Source organism: Aspergillus aculeatinus (genome assembly GCF_003184765.1).
Source record: "Aspergillus aculeatinus CBS 121060 unplaced genomic scaffold BO66scaffold_65, whole genome shotgun sequence".
Taxonomy (NCBI): domain Eukaryota; kingdom Fungi; phylum Ascomycota; class Eurotiomycetes; order Eurotiales; family Aspergillaceae; genus Aspergillus; species Aspergillus aculeatinus.
Window position 1 is genome coordinate 183,656 of NW_020291534.1, and position 18,084 is coordinate 201,739.

General features: G+C 51.6%; 7 protein-coding genes across 7 annotated transcripts; 4 read left to right on the top strand and 3 right to left on the bottom strand.

Annotated features, from left to right (window-relative positions):
* Positions 1-5,661: 5,661 nt before the first annotated feature.
* Positions 5,662-6,198, top strand: BO66DRAFT_443189 (uncharacterized protein; the record flags this gene model as incomplete). The annotated part of the gene is made up of 3 exons (XM_025651490.1): positions 5,662-5,912; positions 6,015-6,067; positions 6,161-6,198. The coding sequence occupies 3 exons, from the start codon at positions 5,662-5,664 to the stop codon at positions 6,196-6,198; spliced, it is 342 nt and encodes a 113-aa protein (XP_025499179.1).
* Positions 6,199-6,764: 566 nt separating this feature from the next.
* On the bottom strand, positions 6,765-8,249 carry BO66DRAFT_462480 (putative secretory lipase; the record flags this gene model as incomplete). The annotated part of the gene is made up of 1 exon (XM_025652374.1): positions 6,765-8,249. The coding sequence occupies one exon, from the start codon at positions 8,247-8,249 to the stop codon at positions 6,765-6,767; it is 1,485 nt and encodes a 494-aa protein (XP_025499180.1).
* Positions 8,250-9,042: 793 nt separating this feature from the next.
* BO66DRAFT_462482 (SDR family oxidoreductase) lies at positions 9,043-10,065 on the bottom strand (the record flags this gene model as incomplete). Its single annotated transcript, XM_025652375.1, has 1 exon — positions 9,043-10,065. The coding sequence occupies one exon, from the start codon at positions 10,063-10,065 to the stop codon at positions 9,043-9,045; it is 1,023 nt and encodes a 340-aa protein (XP_025499181.1).
* A 1,162-nt stretch (positions 10,066-11,227) lies between these two features.
* Positions 11,228-12,523, top strand: BO66DRAFT_475151 (MBL fold metallo-hydrolase; the record flags this gene model as incomplete). The annotated part of the gene is made up of 4 exons (XM_025653203.1): positions 11,228-11,512; positions 11,595-11,742; positions 11,803-12,156; positions 12,234-12,523. Exons 1-4 carry the CDS (start codon positions 11,297-11,299, stop codon positions 12,521-12,523), a joined length of 1,008 nt encoding a protein of 335 aa, XP_025499182.1. The 5' UTR covers positions 11,228-11,296.
* Positions 12,524-12,626: 103 nt separating this feature from the next.
* BO66DRAFT_462483 (uncharacterized protein) lies at positions 12,627-13,372 on the bottom strand (the record flags this gene model as incomplete). The annotated part of the gene is made up of 2 exons (XM_025652376.1): positions 12,627-13,021; positions 13,090-13,372. 2 exons carry the CDS (start codon positions 13,370-13,372, stop codon positions 12,627-12,629), a joined length of 678 nt encoding a protein of 225 aa, XP_025499183.1.
* Positions 13,373-13,872: 500 nt separating this feature from the next.
* BO66DRAFT_443194 (MFS transporter) lies at positions 13,873-15,741 on the top strand (the record flags this gene model as incomplete). Its single annotated transcript, XM_025651491.1, has 4 exons — positions 13,873-14,172; positions 14,230-14,416; positions 14,481-14,974; positions 15,061-15,741. The coding sequence occupies 4 exons, from the start codon at positions 13,873-13,875 to the stop codon at positions 15,739-15,741; spliced, it is 1,662 nt and encodes a 553-aa protein (XP_025499184.1).
* A 926-nt stretch (positions 15,742-16,667) lies between these two features.
* On the top strand, positions 16,668-17,363 carry BO66DRAFT_415240 (uncharacterized protein; the record flags this gene model as incomplete). The annotated part of the gene is made up of 3 exons (XM_025649523.1): positions 16,668-16,712; positions 16,823-16,905; positions 17,048-17,363. 3 exons carry the CDS (start codon positions 16,668-16,670, stop codon positions 17,361-17,363), a joined length of 444 nt encoding a protein of 147 aa, XP_025499185.1.
* Between the last annotated feature and the right edge of the window lie 721 nt (positions 17,364-18,084).

Consider the following 18,084-nt stretch of genomic DNA (forward strand, 5'->3'; position numbering starts at 1 on the left):
AGAGTCTGGTGAGAAAGAGAGGGCATTGGGTTTGCCGTGGGTGATGAGTGTCTTGTCTGACCTGGCAGGGCACCCATTGCAGGGTGGGATGTGAAGGACTTTTCAGTATGGTGGAGCCGACTCTATAGTAGTTCTGATCATAGACTTACCAGGTGCGCGACATTCTCGAGATCAGTCGTTGACCTTTTGCAGATCATCTTGAGCGCAGAATCCGGTGAGTGATCGGAGGTGTCATTCTGTCCCGCAAGGGGCGGGTTTGGTTGAGAAGACTTGTCCCGCGTGATGCAATGATCACCGTTGTATTGCCGATACGATCTACATGTGGAAGAGAGACCAGGCCACTGAAGTCTGGCTATTGCAGTGTCTCAGTTGAATTACTGAACACCAGATCTTGGCGAGTGTGTGATCATGATTCACTGTATACCCTCCGTGGCTATAAATTCTACAATTCTCCGCGCTCCACTGGTGGAAGCCATAAGTAGATCTGGTTGCAATCTAGTATTGTATATATTAGATTTAAAATAAAATGCATAGAAGAAATATTGCATAAGGTGCAAACGGTATCTATATTACAGGTTTTTCATAAGATACTATTTGAATGTGGCTGCATATTAACTTCGGAGAATTATGAAATTCGTGGCCACGGAGGGTACGGTGCTTACCTACTTGTATCCTGCGGTACAGAAGATGGTACCGGTAGAGCACGCTGTACGGCTAGCTTAATCCAGAAACCTGGTGACAAAGTTGATAGTTGGATTGGGAGTATAGTGCTTAGCGGTGCTATCAACAACAAAAAGAACCGACTGATAGTAGCTTCATGCAATGATCGGTCCTCATATTGCGGTAGTGCAACATTCTCTCTTTTCTTGTATGACCGTGATCTTCGCTTCTTGCCTCACCATACCGGCCTAAGTATGCATTGTGAATTTTGGTCAAGCCCCGCAGGCGTGGTGGGCAGTACACTTGAAATTAGATCAATAGGTAGGTTCAGTAGCTGGAGTCCAATTGATCGTATTGGGATTGCACGCCGCAGCCGTGCAAGGTAGAGATATAAAGCCCAGACGCCGACAGCCTTGATTCCCATTCCTCGACAGTACTCTGCTGGGCTTTTTGTTTTCTTCCCACCAGCTTTCTTGGTTCATTTTTCCTCTTGACGCAAAGCCCCCTCCCTTCTTTCTTCAAAATGCAATCAACATACGTCTTGCTTTTCTTCTGCACGCTGGTGGCAGGGATTTTGACTAATGGTGGTCCTTCGAACCGGTTACGAGGAAAGCGACAGCAAGAGGTAAAGTCCAACCCCTGGGGACCTACCCTAATCGCGTGGGGGAACACGATCATCTCACCGGCGGCCCGCGCCTTTTCCCGGGGATACACCTAGAATAAAGGCATAGATTGGCGGGCTGACGGTCAACGATAGTCAATTCAAGATGCTGTAGATACCCTAGTAGTGAGTGTGACTACACCTGCTCCAACTCCATTAATCGAACCGCAGTGGCTGACAGCAACAACATCTAGCGCACGGTATGTCAGATGGCGGCCACATGAGGCAGTGCAGACTTTGCGTAGACGCATCGAGGACGGGCTAACATTCGATTATAGCTTGGAGGCGTGGCCGGCAATGTGAGTTGCTCAGCCCGCTTGAATCCAAATAACTCAACTGCAATCGCTGACGGCTGAATCAACACTGTTCCGGCACGACGTAGGCCGTAAGTGCGATCCCACTTCCACTACCCTTCCTGATTGGTGTTGAGGGTAGTTATCATCCAACCTGAAAGGATGACCTGACACATTATTGGAAATCTTGCTGATGGCTGGAACTGATACTTACTAATGTCGCAGGAGTGTGTGAGTGTCCATTTGCAGGTCACGCTACCCCTTGTGACAAAGTCATGGTTTGAATGTCGCAACAAGCTGATATAGACTTTTCAATGTCTGTTTAGGGGATAAGCGAACAAGTACAAATCTCTTGCAAGCCATAGGCTCGATATAGTATGACTGACAAGCTTTCCCCACTTTACCACTATAGCCGAATCCTTGCGGGGGCTCTACATCCAATGTGTTGCCCGAAATCTCAAGTGTAATTGAAGGATCGACAGGCGCCTAGTGATCGGCCGGGCACCTCATCGCTTCGGCCGCCACGTGTGGATATCTAGTTCCTCCCAGACAACCTGGAATCCACCACCTTGACGCCTCGATCATCACCATCGCCGGTGCAAGCCTGAAACTCTCCATGTTTCCTTCCGCATTTTTCTGGAGACTTGGTCTGAGAACTGGGGAATACTACCAGGATCATCTACGCTCCCGTTCTTACACACGATGTAATGCTTCATCTCATGTTTCTTTTCTTGCAGACTTGGCTGCGCAGTATCTAGTCCTTCCATTTGAACAGTCACTGACCCAGGTATAATTTACGCTACAGCACTGCTGTATTTCTCTTCCATGGCGAGAAACCTTAGGGAAGGTGCAATGCCAAATGCTACTCGCGGTAGAGACAGATAGACCTGATGAACCGGGCTAGAAGGCGGAACGATACTCCACTAAGAACAATTAAAGCACTCAATTTGTGCAATTGGCTACTATACATCGCACGGAACCAAGTCCAGCCTTCTTGTTTACAACCTTTGCTAACCTTCTGGTTGGAAAACAATCAATCATGATCCCCGTGACAGAGCAAATATCAAGCTCTCTCCACGCTCACCCTAGTCATGATAGCATGATCCATGTGTCGATAGCTACGAAGATAGCATGGTCATTGTCCAGATACTCTTTAAAGTTGTTGAATGTATATTGCTTGTGTTGCATGAGGTGCCTGGGTAAGCCACCGTTTCGCGAGATCGGATGCAATCCCCAGCTGCAAGACTGGTCTGTATGGATAAGAATTTATGTAAGAGCTAGTCATGGGCGTAGATTATGTGGGCAGGTAGACTTCCGAACTCGTTTACCGACGGAGGAGCAGCGGAATGAATAATTGATTTGGGGTCACATACAGTCCAATAAATCGGCTGGCACCAAGGTGTAGGGTACCATTTTCAACAGAATGCTTTTTGCTTCGGTTAAACCGTGTGAGGCGTCATATGTAGGGCAGTATCAAAAGCTACCGCCGCATGCAATGATCGGCCGCTTTCCTTGCTGACGCATTCCACTAACACGGGCAAGAGGCGATGGCGCCTTTCCTCTGCAGGCCTTCCCCCGCTTATCAAGCTCTGTCCTGTACGGTAATAATGACTGAGCCACAATGGCTAAGGCAATGGGCTTAACAATTGGTTATCACGTACGCTGCTTGATAGATATCAAACATGATAGAACCTTATTAATGTCTCGGTATAGTAGCACAGATGTGTATCATGATTGAGAATATTATCCAACCCCCAAGAGCTTCATTCAACCCGGAACGGTCGAGGCTCTAATACCTATAGTCATAGTGCAGATATCAATGAGTCAGGATTGCACTGGGAATTCTTCAATAAATGCCAGGTTCGGGTCACACCCCCCTGCCTATTCAACCTTTCCGTACCTGGCATTGAGTTCCAATTGCTTCTCCTCGCTGGTAACCGTGCAATCATTCTGTTGTGTTTGAAGATATGTCTGACCGATGCTACACAGTTTGAGCTGATGCGTACAGCGGTAAAACTCTGTAAGAGCTGGTGAATAAGAAAATCTCCATTGATTCCACGTCCTTCAATTCCAGACGATTGCTTTACTCCGTGGGTCGCTCACATGGAGAACCACTCCGAGATGAGGGTCGACACCCTGCAGCCATAGGCCGGTGGGGTATCACTTAGAAGGCCACGATGCCTGTCCCTGGTAAATTCCAGAGCTTTCTCTCGCTACAACCATTGAAGTGCAGGACCAGAGACAGGTGCATCTCTCCGGTATGTCTATGTCTCCTCGTGCAAGAGGTTTAATTGGTAGGGACTGAAAGCCACCATGTGAGGCCAAAACCTTGAATCCAGTACAGTCTAGAACTCTACAGTATTTGCCTATTTACTATGTTCCTCCCTCATTATTATTGTCGGTAACTGGATCGCTAAGCAAGAGTTGTTGTCATGCACCGGTTGCTTACTTGAAGCTTTGAGGCATGGCTCGCCGCAAACGGACATGGATATCTGGGGCCTGGGGCGAGGGTGGGGCCATCCTCCTCCAACGCGACGAGCTTATGGTAACCTTCATTTCTGGGACTTAACCCCGCCCTTGACTTCACCATCATGCCAATTCGTGTTCCGGTCCTCTCGTTCCCAAACTCGTGTTGCGCTGTAGTCTCGGAGGCATCTTTGTCAACGGAGAAAGAAAGAAATCAGATTTTTAGCAGCCATGATGTTCTATACCTTCCATACATTACTAAATACAATCATAGAAATCGTGCCTAGGAAGAGCCATGCTGACTGTCGCCTTGGTGTTGCTAGGGCAGGTTTCTCCATTCTAAGTTTCAAGTATTTTCCCGAGTCCGAATGCATAATTACCTCCCTTTCCTTCTCATACCTTCTCAACATGGCGCTCTCTGCAGGCTCTGTTGGGTATATGCCCGATGCTCACCTAGCTGGACCCAGTCAAAGATCCGGGGCTATGTCTGGAGGTTGAGGTTCTACACATAATATCAGTTCCCCAAAGCCATCGTTCCGAAGTTCCTCCTCCTGAGCCCCAATTGTGGATTGAGAAGGTTACGTCTGCCAATCCTGTGATTCAGGCGTCCTTGATAGATATCACGCATACCTACTGGTTTTACCATATCCCTGCCACTCACAGCCTCAAGAGTGAACCGGAACATGCATGCCGTCGTATATTCTATGAATCTTCCGCAGATGTTTATTGTCTTGAAGGAGTTGGAACTCGCTAAACGGTCAATTGCATTGGACGGATCGATATCTGTGTAGCTCGTATTTCCAGATCAGCGGGATGGCATACTGCAGCGTGCGCAGCCTTGGCAGTTCCCAGTGTTATGGTACGTCTCAATAGCCTGATACGAGGCACCGTGTCAACTCAACGCAGTGAAGTAATCAGCCTATAGTTTACTACTAATCTGTTCCTCTGCAATGCTCCTTGGCCTTTCTCAGCCATTGATCTTATCCTACAATGATGCTACAGACTTAACGAACCTTTGTCAGCAACTATCCTCCAGCGCTGACTTGTTTCACTTAGGGCACTGCTTTTTCGCAGACTCACCTTTCGTACTAAAGACTCTTTACTTGCCAAGTAATGCGGGGAAATCGATCAATTCTACATGGTCTAGGTTGTGAAGGCCCGATTCCCATTGACATACCTTGCCTACTGCGCCACCGGGGTGATCCAATTTAGGTGCTGTCTCAAAGAGCGAGAGCTCGTGTATCCGTGGTTAAGATCCTCGTACTGTCACCACAATTGAAGTTATACTAGCTGCATGCATGTGTTGACATCGTGAACTGAGCCGTGACCATTTGAATTCCAATGGCTCCATAGGAAGAGCCTAGAACAACCGTTCAACAAGGAAGAAACTAAATGTGGTTCACGTCGATCGCTTTCAACACGAGTATGGAGAATTGACCAATTCAGTTGTGCGAGTCTATCATCAAAAGCTATAAGAACGGCCCTTCGCTCCGGCAAGCTATCTGCACAACAATCTGATATTATATCTTGTCCAGTCCACAAGACAGCCATCCTCTCAGACCAAGTCACTATTCTGCAAATATGAAGTCCACAATTGTTGTTCTTGCTCCTCTGCTTCCCATGGCCATGTCTTCTGCCGTACCTGCAGACGCAGACGCGAAAATCGACCTGAGCCAGAAGCAAGAGCTATCTGGCAATAACGCTCTGCGGTGCCAGCTTGGGAGTAGCATTGATTTCAAGAATGTCCCATGTGGCGGTGCGCCAATTGCCGGCAGTCTGAACAATGGCCAGGCCATATTCCTAAGATGCCAGAATCACCGGGCCCCCGGCACGTAAGTCTCTCTGCGTTTCCTTCCTTGAAACAAAACGGGTTGGCATGCCGTCGGCTGGTCACTGCTACTCGATACAGGCTTGAATTCTGACCGGATATGCAGTACGTGGTACAAGACTAAGTCCGGGACCTGGGTTTTGAATGTCAATTGCAGGAGTAAGTCTCGCGATCCCTTTTTTCTTTCCACCACGGGATCGTTGATTGACGTCCTATGCTACGATTGTGGAAACTTTTCTAACTTTTGAGCAGCTGGGAATGTCAATAACCTGCCAGAGTGTGATATCTAGCCCCATGTCTTCCATAGGTATTCTACTTGTTACGGATACTGAAACCGAGTCACGGACCTGGGAGTGTGTTTATGAAGGAGCCGTAAAGTCGAAAATACTTCATTGTTGATCTCCTTCTAGAGAGATTGTTTCTTGCTCAGGCTAGGCCTAGGGCCTAACGTTGGGTGATGTACCCAGTCATCAAAACTTATCTTGTCATATGTTACCTGCTTTTTACCATATAGTTAGCTATTTACTGCAATCAAGTCTCTGTTCAGCGTGCTGCTGTATGATCGGAGAGTTTTCAGAGAAATTCATTGCAGTCTAGAGTGATCTGTAGCTCAATAAGTATTGGTTGTAGTACAATGGCAAAACGTGGGGATGACACTATAGATGCACCCCGGAGACATATTCGTGTCTTTAGTATCTTACAGAATTGCAGAACCACCACCACTAATTGAGTAGATCATACGAAACGCAGGGACGACACGAACAGCAGAGTATAAAAGAATGCAACACTGTATGGCAGTTCACCCAGCCTAACCCCACCACATGCGCCGTTATCCTGCCAATTGAAATTGTTGGGATCAGAGTGCGGTAGGCACCTCGTAAGCAAACCGTTCTTCTCCGGCCCACATCGGGAATGAGTTGGCCTGCGCTTGATAGTTCTCCGCTGGCAGCAAACTATCCAACTGGGACTCGACACAGCCGCGCTTGGCAGGAGGCCGGTGCTCGAAGCGGTCCTCAATCCACTGCAGCCAGGTGTGCTTCGCCGCGTTGATGGCGGAGAAATGGCCGCCCTGGGCGACAGCCAGCAGCTCGAGATCCCCTTGGTAGAGCCTGCACGTCTCCTGCACGGTGGTTCTTGTCGTGTTGTACATCACTGTTGAGTCTTCTGTCCCTTGAACGATGAGAAGCGGCCCCTTAAACGGCAGCTTTCCTGGGTTGGCCAACGCTGAAAACGCATCAGCGTACCAGGTCTCGTTCCAACCGGGCTGCAAGAATACCGCTTCTGAGTCGCCCAGTATGGCAAATGTCACCATCTGTGATCCCTCGATCTGATTCAAGAGGTCGATCCTGCTGACGCCTAGGGGTGTGAACCAGTCACTAACTTTGAAGGTCGGAAAGACCGAGGCCAGCTCCTTGGCGATCCACGCGATGAATCCCGGGATGGTGACCGATAATGTGGCCGTCGGCGGTGCAACAACCACCCCACCGAGGTAGCCCTCTGTCAAATCAGTGAACTGGGAGTCGTTGCGAGCCAGCATCTCTGACAGGCCCCAGGCGACCGCACCGCCCTGGCTATGGCCTACCGATACGTAGTCGCTTGACAAGAGCGTAGGAAAAGACTCCCGTGCTGCTCGCAGTGCGTTCAGGGCATCGCGCGCACCGGCTTTGCGGATGTTGTACTGGTGCGGGATGTAGCTTCCATCCCAGGAAGCGTCAACCCCCAGCCCTGCGTAGTCGGGAGCAATGACAACGTATCCCGCCTCGGCCAACGCAAACGGGACGAAGTCCGCGTAGAAGAGCCCACGGTGCGTCGAGGGGGCGCCGTTGGCGTACCAGCCGAATGTTCCGTGGGTCCAGAGGACCACGGGGGCGGATGATGCAGTTGTGGTGTTGTGCAGAGGGCGCATTGGTCGTGGGTGGAATGGCCACAGGATATAGGCAGAAGCGGGGATCAGAGTGCCGTTTAGGTTGGTGGTGCTGTAGATGATGCGGGACATGGCCGTCTTGACGGGTATGGAAAACGGCGACGGGTCGGTGAACTCTTGGAGCTTGAGGGTCTTCCCGGGCTCTGTGGGCCATTGGTCCTTTGGAAGGCCCTGGATGTTGTAAAAATCGTCCTCGTGTGCTCCGCCGTTGGCAAGCTGAGAGCGATCGAACTTGGTGATCGTGTTGACGATTACCGCGAGGTCACTGGTCAAGTTGGCTTGTTTGACCTGATCAGCGCTGAGCTCGAAAGAGGAATTCCATCCTGTCGACTGTGTTGCTGCAACTGTCACCGCTTGGCCAGCAGCCAGCTTTCCTCCCAGTAGGAGTAGGATGAGATTGTAAACGTGTGCGACCATCTTGGCCGTGTCGGTCTGTGGTACTATGCGTCCGAACTTGGAATGTCCTGTGGAAATTGTTTGATGATTTTCGCAATAGCAGTGGACATGGTGCCTGGTTTTATACCCGAACACGCACAGCTTAGCTGACACCTATCTTACCCTCACCATATGAGGTCGGATAGGCAACTTCAATACCGAAGGTCTTTGTATAGCCCATCCACAAGGCTCGCTGGAAAGTGTACGCTCCCCTGATCGCTGCGCTTAGGGCTCGGAGTCGGGCGGTGCAGGGCGGACTGAAGCACCGCATCGTATTAGTAATACGCCTCCCATACGCTTCACGATCCTTATCAAGGCCTGTGAGCTGGTGAGGCTCAGCGTCGTGCTTTTGATGAGCGTATTCGTAATTTCCACTCGGCATACTGTATCTACACTTGGAATTCGGGTCTGAGTCTGTTGCTTGGCTGTGAAATTCTGGGCGGGTTGACTAGGCCTAAACACAGTTCTAATTCACTCATTGAGCTTCTAGGTTGCGTTCGCGGACAGCTTGTTCCTTCCAGGAAATGATATTACCCTCAGATTCTATGGCATGAGCAACAATGTTACTGGTTTCTAGGAGATCGTTAGTCATGTCGATCAAGATCAGCACAATCAAGCCATATTTCATTGATCACAAAGGCCGTATGAAGATGTCACAGCATGAGGCACGACCCGCATATGCCCCAGTATAACAGAAAGAAGAAAATGAAGTTGATAACATTGTACCTGAAGCAACAAGATACTTTCGGGCAGGAACGACGGTCGTATCCATGACTTATCCAAACCTCTTCAACAAATCCTCAACTGTCTCCACCAAAGTATCCTCCAAATTGCGATACCGCAACCCTAACACCTTTTGCGCCTTACTCCCATCCGCAACATACGTCTCCACCCGACCCCCACCCCCCTGGTACGGAACCTTATCCTTCAGCTCCGGAAACCGCCTGCGTATAATCTCACACGCCTCCTGATACACAAAACGGCCCCCAGCGACCAGAAACCGCTGCCCGCCCGCTTCGGGCCGAGTATACGCTTGGTAGTGCGCCTCTGCAACATCGTGCACGTTGGCGAACGCCATGAAGTCATTCTCCGGGACCTCCGCCCGGGATCCGTTGACCAGATTCCAGATTGTCTCGGCGGACTCATTCAGCCGATTGTGTCCTTTGTTCGGGTCGCCGAGAGCGGGACCGAACACCCAGGGCGGGCAGATGGTGGCCACGTCGAAGGTGAGCGGCCTGGCCTTGGCGGCGCTGTCGACCCACTCCCACACCTTCCGTTCCGCGAGAGCCTTGGACGCGCAGTAGGCGAGGCTGACGTCCGGGGTCAGCTTGGCCTCCTCGTAGCTGCACGGGTTCCAGTCCGCCTCGGTGTACCGGTAGCCTTGCCGGAGGCCCTGGGTGAGATCGAGGTTTGCGGCGAAGGAGGAGGTGAAGACGACGCGGCGGACGGTGGGTCCGTGAGCGGAGACGGCATCGAGGACGTTCAGCGTCCCTTGGATGGCCGGTTGGAGGAGGTCGGTCTCGTTGTCCGAGACGGTGAGAGAGAATGGGCTGGCGGTGTGAATCACCCCGCAGACATTTTGGACGGCCTTGTCAAAGGCCCCCGGGGCTGCTATGTCCGGCACGATGGCGAAGGAGAGGCGCTCCACGTATTCGGGTGGATAGCGGGATTTGACGGTCTCGGCGGTCGACGCGGAGCGGACGGTGCCACGGATATTGTAGCCCGCTGCAAGGAACCGTTGGATGATGTGCGAGGCGACGAAGCCGGAGGCGCCAGTGACGAGGATTGTTTCGGGCATCGCAGTGTAGAGAGACTGGTCGAGGTAGGTTCTTATTTCGTGTGAAGAGGGATGAATGCAGGGCGCAAATGGTTCCAAAAATGAGGTCTTCCAATATGGGCTAATCTCGGAGGCCTATCGGGTTAATATATGAGTGGCACGACAAGGAATACGGGCTATGCGGCGTGGGTGTCACCGATACGAAGAGGACCCCGTTCGAACAAAGAATACTGACGTCTATCATCGTAGTGGGTACTGTGGGGGTCTTTAGGCTTTCTGAATACCGTATGTCCTTCCGATTAGGGCTAATCCTCCCGCACGTTCCCGCTATCTCCATCGATACGATCGTTCGGCGGGGTAAGATCTCGGGTTTCGCTGGAACCGAACATGAGTGAAAATGACTCGGAGCAGCGAATGAACAAGATTGGAGACACTTTGCGCCCTGGTAGTGTCATATCCGTACCATCACATTGGAACTAGATGATGGCGGTCGCCGTCTGTCACGTGGGAGCACCAGCCGCCAGTTTGAGATCACATGCAATCGTCCCCGACAGACTTCGTGAGAGACACAAATTCTTAGGTTCGCGTGCAAAATTTATTCACTTGTGACTATATTGTGGATTCCCGCTATAAGAAAACTCTTTAAGACACATTACTCTATACAACGAGCCTTTTGGGCTGGGAGTTTCCGCCCCCAATACTAAATTCGTTATCTTCGCCATATAATAAATTTATGAGTTAAGACCCTTCCTTCCCACGATACTCGCTCTATGGAGAGAAATCTACACCCGAATATATACACCTATCCAGGAGGGATTTTTCTAAATCAGGTGACTGGGGTTTCCCGGGAAACATATTGCAAAAAAACAGATATAAATACAGCAAAACCTATATTCGCTACACCGAAATCCCCATTATAAAGAACTGGTCGGCCCATCCCAGTAGGTTCATTATAGCGAGGGTCCACAGTATTACCAAGCCGAACACGGGGTGAAGTGGCACTTTCATGGGATGGCTGTCCTCCCACGCGCAAAGCGGCGGGTGACTGGGAACAGTTCGGAACTCGGATCGACTCGCAACATCATCCGGAGGCCGAGCAGAAACGGCGCATCCGCCCCACCAGCCTACCCAACCTTTCTAATCTAATCTGGTTATGATCTCATCACAGATGTTAGAATCCGCCTATAGAGGCGCGTATGAAGTATTTCTTCAATCTCCATGCATACTACGAGTCAGATTGACAACTCCCATCATGTTGACTGAAATCGACCAACTCGAGATCCATGTGATCGTCAATGACGAGCTGGACCCTATTTCCCCAAGCCAAAACCCGGCTGTGCAAGTTTCTAGCCGGTTCATGGGCATTCCACTCTCTCCGCTCCCACCGGGCACTGAGCGAGGTGACGCGCGAATGGAGATGCGCATGGACAACATCTGCTGTGCGGCACATGGGATCTCTTTGCTCCTGGTGGGTGACACTCAAACTTTCTGCTTCCCGGTCGAGGACCCTCTTTTGGGCGGGGGCAACAATCACTAACTAGGATACGTAGATCGCGACCAAAGGCGACAAAAAGCATTATTTTCTCTTTGACGCCGGACCAGAGGGCGAAGTCTGGGAGAAGAATTCTAGTCGCCTTCGCACCGAGGTGGGCCGCATCGAGCACGTGGTCTTGTCGCACTATCATCGCGATCATTCGGGTACGTGCTGAGAGCTGTAATTCCCATGGCTAAAGAGTAGTCACTGATCTTCACTCCCAGGTGGCTTGACCAAGGCCATCGAGCTCATCAGAAAGCACGACCAGGGAGGCAAGAATGTCGTGGTGGACGTGCATCCGGATCGTCCGGCCTATCGCGGCGTGCAGGCTGATCGGCCCATCTCCCTGGAAGCGGACCCTTCTTTTGAGGAGCTGGAAGCCGCGGGAGCGACTTTGCTCAAAAGCGACCGACCGCACACCGCACTGGACGATTTCTTCCTGATATCCGGGGAGATCCCGCGCGAGACCAGCTACGAAGATGGTATCTACGGCGGACTGCGGTTTGATGAAACCGCCAAGAAGTGGCAGGAGGATACGTTGATCACGGAAGAGCGTTATGTCATGTGCAATCTCAAAGGTGTGTCACAAACTCGCCATCTTAGCAAATCGAATCGTGGGGTTGTTCTGACTGAGGTTGATGGGGCGGTGATGCAGGCAAGGGACTCGTGGTCTTTACCGGTTGTGGGCACGCTGGCATTGTCAACACCTGTCGCGACGCAGTCAAGCTCGGCAACGACACCCCGTTGTACTGCATGGTGGGCGGATACCATCTGGCCGATGCAGATGATGCCAAGTTGAATGCAACCATGAATGATTTGAAGAAGCTAGAGCCAAAGGTGCTCCTGGCGGGTCATTGCACAGGCTGGCGGTTCAAGTGTCTCATTGCGCGTGAACTTCCCAGCTGTCTGGTGCCGTGTTTCTCGGGCAGTAAGTATACTTTGTAGAAGTAGTGCAGGATATCATGGAAGGATATATAGCCTTACAAATTGAGAGAAGCGGCGTTGGCGCTCGGTTCATCTAGCTATGCTTATGGGCTCTATTTGGGGCTTATTTGAGAACATATTGTGCACCCGACTTCAACAAAATCTTTGCGTAAAGCTCATGCAACCACACCACAGGCCCTGGCATCGGAAGCCTGTCCGTCCGTCCAATGCCCTGAAAGAAGAGCGACTTGAACTCAAACTGGACAACATCATTCTCCCTGTCGACTCGAGCGGCGACCTCAATTAACGCGTCCAGCGGACGGAGGCCGCGAATACAGGTTTTATCTCCACCACGAATGAGGATTGAGTTTGACGACCGATCAATGACCTCGAATTCCGCGACGATGTCAGTGCCTACTCTGTAATCGGACCGTAGAAGCTCGCAAGGGAACCAAAGTTGGTGTGTATTCGCATCGGGCTTATCCAGCCATTTGCGGAGGATTCGTTGCGGAGCAAACCCTGTACAATCATAACAAAAGGTTAGAAACAACATAGGGCTTTGGTTGCGTCGAGACTCAATGCCTTACCAGCTCCCGCCCATATGCCCCCACAGTATCTTTCAAGAAGCTTCTTCGGATCCTCCCGGAGTGCAGGGTCGATTCGCTGCAGTGGCACCCTGAGGATGTGCAGGTCGTGGATGGTGGGGTTGTCGTTGGGATTGTAACTTTTGTAGTACTTGGAAGTGAAGATAGGGTCCGTCGCGTTCAAGGGAAGTGCATGAATGTCAGCTGTCGTGAAGTACACCCCCAATGCTAGGCAGGTACTCCCAGAGATGGCGGTGCCTGCCAGCACTTTCCTTCTGAGAGACATGATGGATGTTTGATCCCCTTACCGGCGTGAAATTTTGCGGCGCATACAGGATCAGCTCATCTACTAGGTATGTCTTGGTAGTGCTTAGTTTGCACAGAAAATACCCACTGAAGCCTATCTTGCTCGGAATTCCGACCGAGTGGGGTAGGTATCCGCGCCCAGCCACTCACAAGGAAGGCTTGGCTTCCGGAAATACCAAGGGGCTTTCGGTGGTTAAGGCATAACGGGCGGTCGAGACTTTGGAAGCCTTTGGAAGCCTTTACCAAAGTGGCGGAGAGAAGATACTTCAGCTTTGGTTCCAGCCAGTGTTTTCATCACACCAAAATGCGACAGAGCCTCGATCCAATGTGTTTTGTCATCAGAGGAAGGTGGTTAAATATGGTGCCTTATCCTTGTTCTCCTCCAAGTTACCTAAACCTTGGTACACACAGTAGTCAATCATCTCGAGAGGCTATACCAAACACCGGTTTCACCCTGCTCTGGAGAAATTACGAGCTATGATGTTTGAACTGCTTCGAGACACGGCATTCGGGAAGCTCGTTCGCATCACAAGCGGATACCGGCTTCTACCATATCCCGAGGAATGTGACACTTCCATCGCGTCAAATTACATCGATAACGCAACAGAGGCCGGAGTCAAGTTTCCCGACCTGGAAGCAAATGAAAGCATTCTTGAGCCCAACGGGCTGCAGACTATCATGTCCCAAGCGTCGAATCGGTCACCGGGAGTCACCATCCATGCGCCCGGCCACGCGGATGAGAAGACCATCATTGTGGGATGGAGACCAGGTGACACCGAGGTAATCCTTGACAATACCTCATTAATAGAGCAAGAGCTAGAACTGACTGGAAGATAGAATCCCCAAAACTGGAGCCTCGGCAAGAAGCTATTGGTCAGCTCACTTATCTGGCTTTTGACCTTTGCCATATACATTGGCTCAGCCATCTACAGCCCCGGTATTCCGGGGGTAGCGGATGAGTTTGGGGTAAGCACTGTGGCCTCAACATTAGGCCTAACGCTGTTTGTGCTGGGGTATGGTATCGGTACGCTTGTCTTTCTATTCCGCCACCACCTTCCTTTCTGACCCTCGAATCCCTTCGGACTCAGCACCCATGATCTGGTCGCCTCTTTCCGAGCTTCCGACAGTCGGCAGAAGCCCTATCTACCTCTTTACGCTTCTCGTATTTGTTATTCTGAACTTCGGCGTTCTCTACGCCAAGAACTTTGGTATGCTCCTCGCATTTCGCTTCCTTACTGGGTTTATTGGATCCCCAGCCCTGGCGACAGGCGGCGCATCTATGGGCGATATCTGGACCCCCCGAGCGCGTGACTATATGATTGTGGTGTGGGGGGCTTTCGCTATTGCAGCACCCGTCTTAGGACCTATGGTCGGCGGCTTTGCCTCAGCAGCCAAGGGCTGGACGTGGACTATTTGGCAGTTGATTTGGATCTCTGGCCTCGCATTGGTTGTCTTGTTCTTCCTGCTGCCCGAGACGTATGGACCAAACATTCTCTATAGACGGGCGCGGCGACTGCGCAAAATCAATGCAAAGCCGTTCTACTGCGAAGCGGAGCTGGAACTGCAAAGCATTTCGTCTACTGTATGTCCAGTTTCCCGCCTCCCCCCTGCCCCCTCACCCCCGGCGACCGCCCCGATTAGCCCTAACATCCCACTGCACCGCCTCAGGAGATCCTCTTTGAAGCCCTCGTCCGCCCCTTCCAGCTCTGCTTTCTCGAACCCATCGTCCTCGTGATGAACATCTACATTTCACTCGTCTACGGCATCCTCTACATATGGTTCGAGGCCTTCCCAATCGTCTTCCAGGAGATCCACGGCTTCAACGCCGGTGAGGGCGGTATGGCCTTCCTAGGGATTATCACTGGAACCATCTGCTTCGCCCTTCCCGGCTACTTCGCCTGGAAGTACTTCATTCAATCCAAGCAGTCTACCAGCACGCCCGAAGGGCAGCTTCCGCCGGCCATCGTTGGCAGCATCTGCCTGCCCGTGTCGCTGTTCTGGTTTGGGTGGACCGGGAACTTCGAGTCCGTCCACTGGATTGTGCCTATCATGGCCTCAGCTCTCTTCTCGGTCGGGGGGTGCTTGATCTTCAACCCGATCTTCTGTTATTTGACACATGCCTACCCGCACTATGCCGCCTCGGTGCTGGCCGGAAACGACTTCATGCGGTCGTCCTTTGGTGCTGGCTTCCCCTTGTTTGCGGCTGCCATGTTCCACAATCTGGGCGTTGGGTGGGCGTGCACGTTGCTTGGAGGGCTGACTTGTCTTTTCGTGCCGTTCCCGTTCGTGCTATACTGGTGGGGGAAACAGCTGCGGTTGCGGAGCCGGTTTGCGAGACATGATATTTGATGTACTTTGTATGATTTGCGGGTCTTGAGGTGTATATACATTTTATTATGATAATAGAACGGTAGACGAAACAGATTCCGGGGGTAATTGGTTGCTGCGAAAACCTGGTATGGAGCTCCAGTTGATAATCTGCATGCTACTTTCACCGATTCACACACCAGGGATGCTCTCATGGAAAGACTCATTGCTTTGCTGACATACCGAGGATAAACGAAGTGCTGAGAAGCGCAGGATATTAGCAAAGCGGGTTGCCCTGTCTTCACTCACGGTATTCCCCGCTTCAAAGCAGACCTAGTCACTGATGCCCCCTTGGCTCTTATCTGGCATACCAGAACTTAGTGGCTGTTGCGCGTCGTAACCCCGCACAGAAGTTCCGAGAGCTGGTCCGAGAAGGGACGGGGGAAATGAGGATCTGGCCCAATTCATTGTCCCCCAGTCATCTTTGCCTGTGCTACACTTTCATGAGCTCGAGCCCGCGGTTTGCCTCCCCCCACCCCTGAGTCGCCGGGCCAACGGTCCTGGCCTCAATGTCCTCTTGTCCGACGGCCCTGCCCCCAGGGCGAGCCCAAGCTTTTCCCAGCTATGAGAGGATTCCAGAGGCTGTGGTCTATCATACCGCATCCCAGGCTGCCGAGTTGGGACTATGCAGTATTCCCACGTTGCAGCATCTCTCCGGAAGAGCTAGAACCGTCCACTGCTGCGAACCGACGGTCTGACGCAATATGACTACCCACAAACCCGCGAGCCCTTCGCCCTGCCCTGCCCTCTTCCCCGGATTTCGACTACGCAACAGAGGGCATGTTTAACACGCGCAACCTGACCTTTCTGAAGAGGCATATGCACGGCCCCTGCTTTGACCTCGAAGCCATTTGGGAAGAGAAGAGCACACTTACTATGAGTTTCAGAATCGATCTGTCGAGCACACCATGAACACTATGGTGCAAGAGCCATATGTGAATCACATCGCCACGGTGAGTGTCACCTGACCCCCCACCCCGGGTCACAAACCCGTTGGTGTCTTCGATCCCTGTCCGGAACGAGGGGCTGGGTATTCAGGAATCCGGCCGATACGACGAATGAGCTTGTCAGTCGGACCATTAGCATCGACCGCGTGGTGGACGAATTTATCATGACATTCACGCATGGCTCGGAGACCGACTGGTTGTAAGTTCAACCGATGCTGTCCGTTCCCCTGATGAGATTCGTGTCTTGACAGGCTTTTCTTTTCCCTTTCTCTCTTTCCATGCATGTTTTTTTTTTTTTTTTTGGTAGTTTCGTCATGCACCTCGAACTCACCCTCCTGCAGGATCCCTGGCATCTCCCCTCCAGGCCGGAAGCTGGAAATCCCCTTCATGGCGGTCTTTAATATCCGAGGCGACCGGCTCTACCATGAGCACATCGTCTGGGATCAGGCGAGTGTGCTGCGGCAGCTCGGCTTGCTGCCGGAGTATTTGCCTTATCCCCATCCGCGTCCAGCTGGAGAAAGACCAACCCCGGGCAAGCGCCTGCAGGTCCGCGTCCCTGCCGCAGGCACCGAGACTGCCGCCAAGATGCGGAATAAGAATGCTGTACCATCGAATTTGCTCTTAAATGGAGGTGTGAGGGAGGTGTGGTCTGTGTAATGTTAGTGTTTTCCTCGGCATACCAGATTGTTATATCGTATATACGGGTTTTAGATACATGTATTTCCCGTTGGATCTGGTGGAGAATACGGACAAGCCTGTCGGTGGGTGTAGACTAGTCAATACTAGCTTCTCATTTGAAACACCTTCGTCATCTGTATTTTCAGTATTGCTTTGGCTTTGGCTGACCGGTCTCATTCACATATTTGAACATAGATGCCCAGACTACAGGTCAGGCTCTAGCTACAGTCCTTTAAGCAGACAGCAGCCTTGCCTTGAAGACCACACCATAGCTCCCAACTTCTCCTCTGCGGCTCCGAGTTGAGGTTTCCACCCACGGACGCATTATTGAAGGGAGAACCGAGCTGTTTTCAATCATGTCGCTATTGGGAACCTCATCCGCAGTCGTTCGCCAAACCTGAAGAACGCCAAGGGTAGCGGCAGCATAACCAATGCGATCAATGCTAACAACGAATTCCCCCACCCCAGCCCCAACGCACTATACATATCCGGCCCCGCCAGAGGTAGGACAGCCCCGACCAGTGATCGCAGCACGGTGTTCGCTGCGGCCGCCGATGCCGCCTGCGCCGTGAATGCCTCGACGAGATATGTCTGAATTGCAGTCTAGCCACCATTTGTCAGCTACACAACAGTTTTCCTCCTATCGAGGCCACCAGTGGGGGGGCTGAACTTGCAATCTGGAACGGAAAGAAAAAAGAAA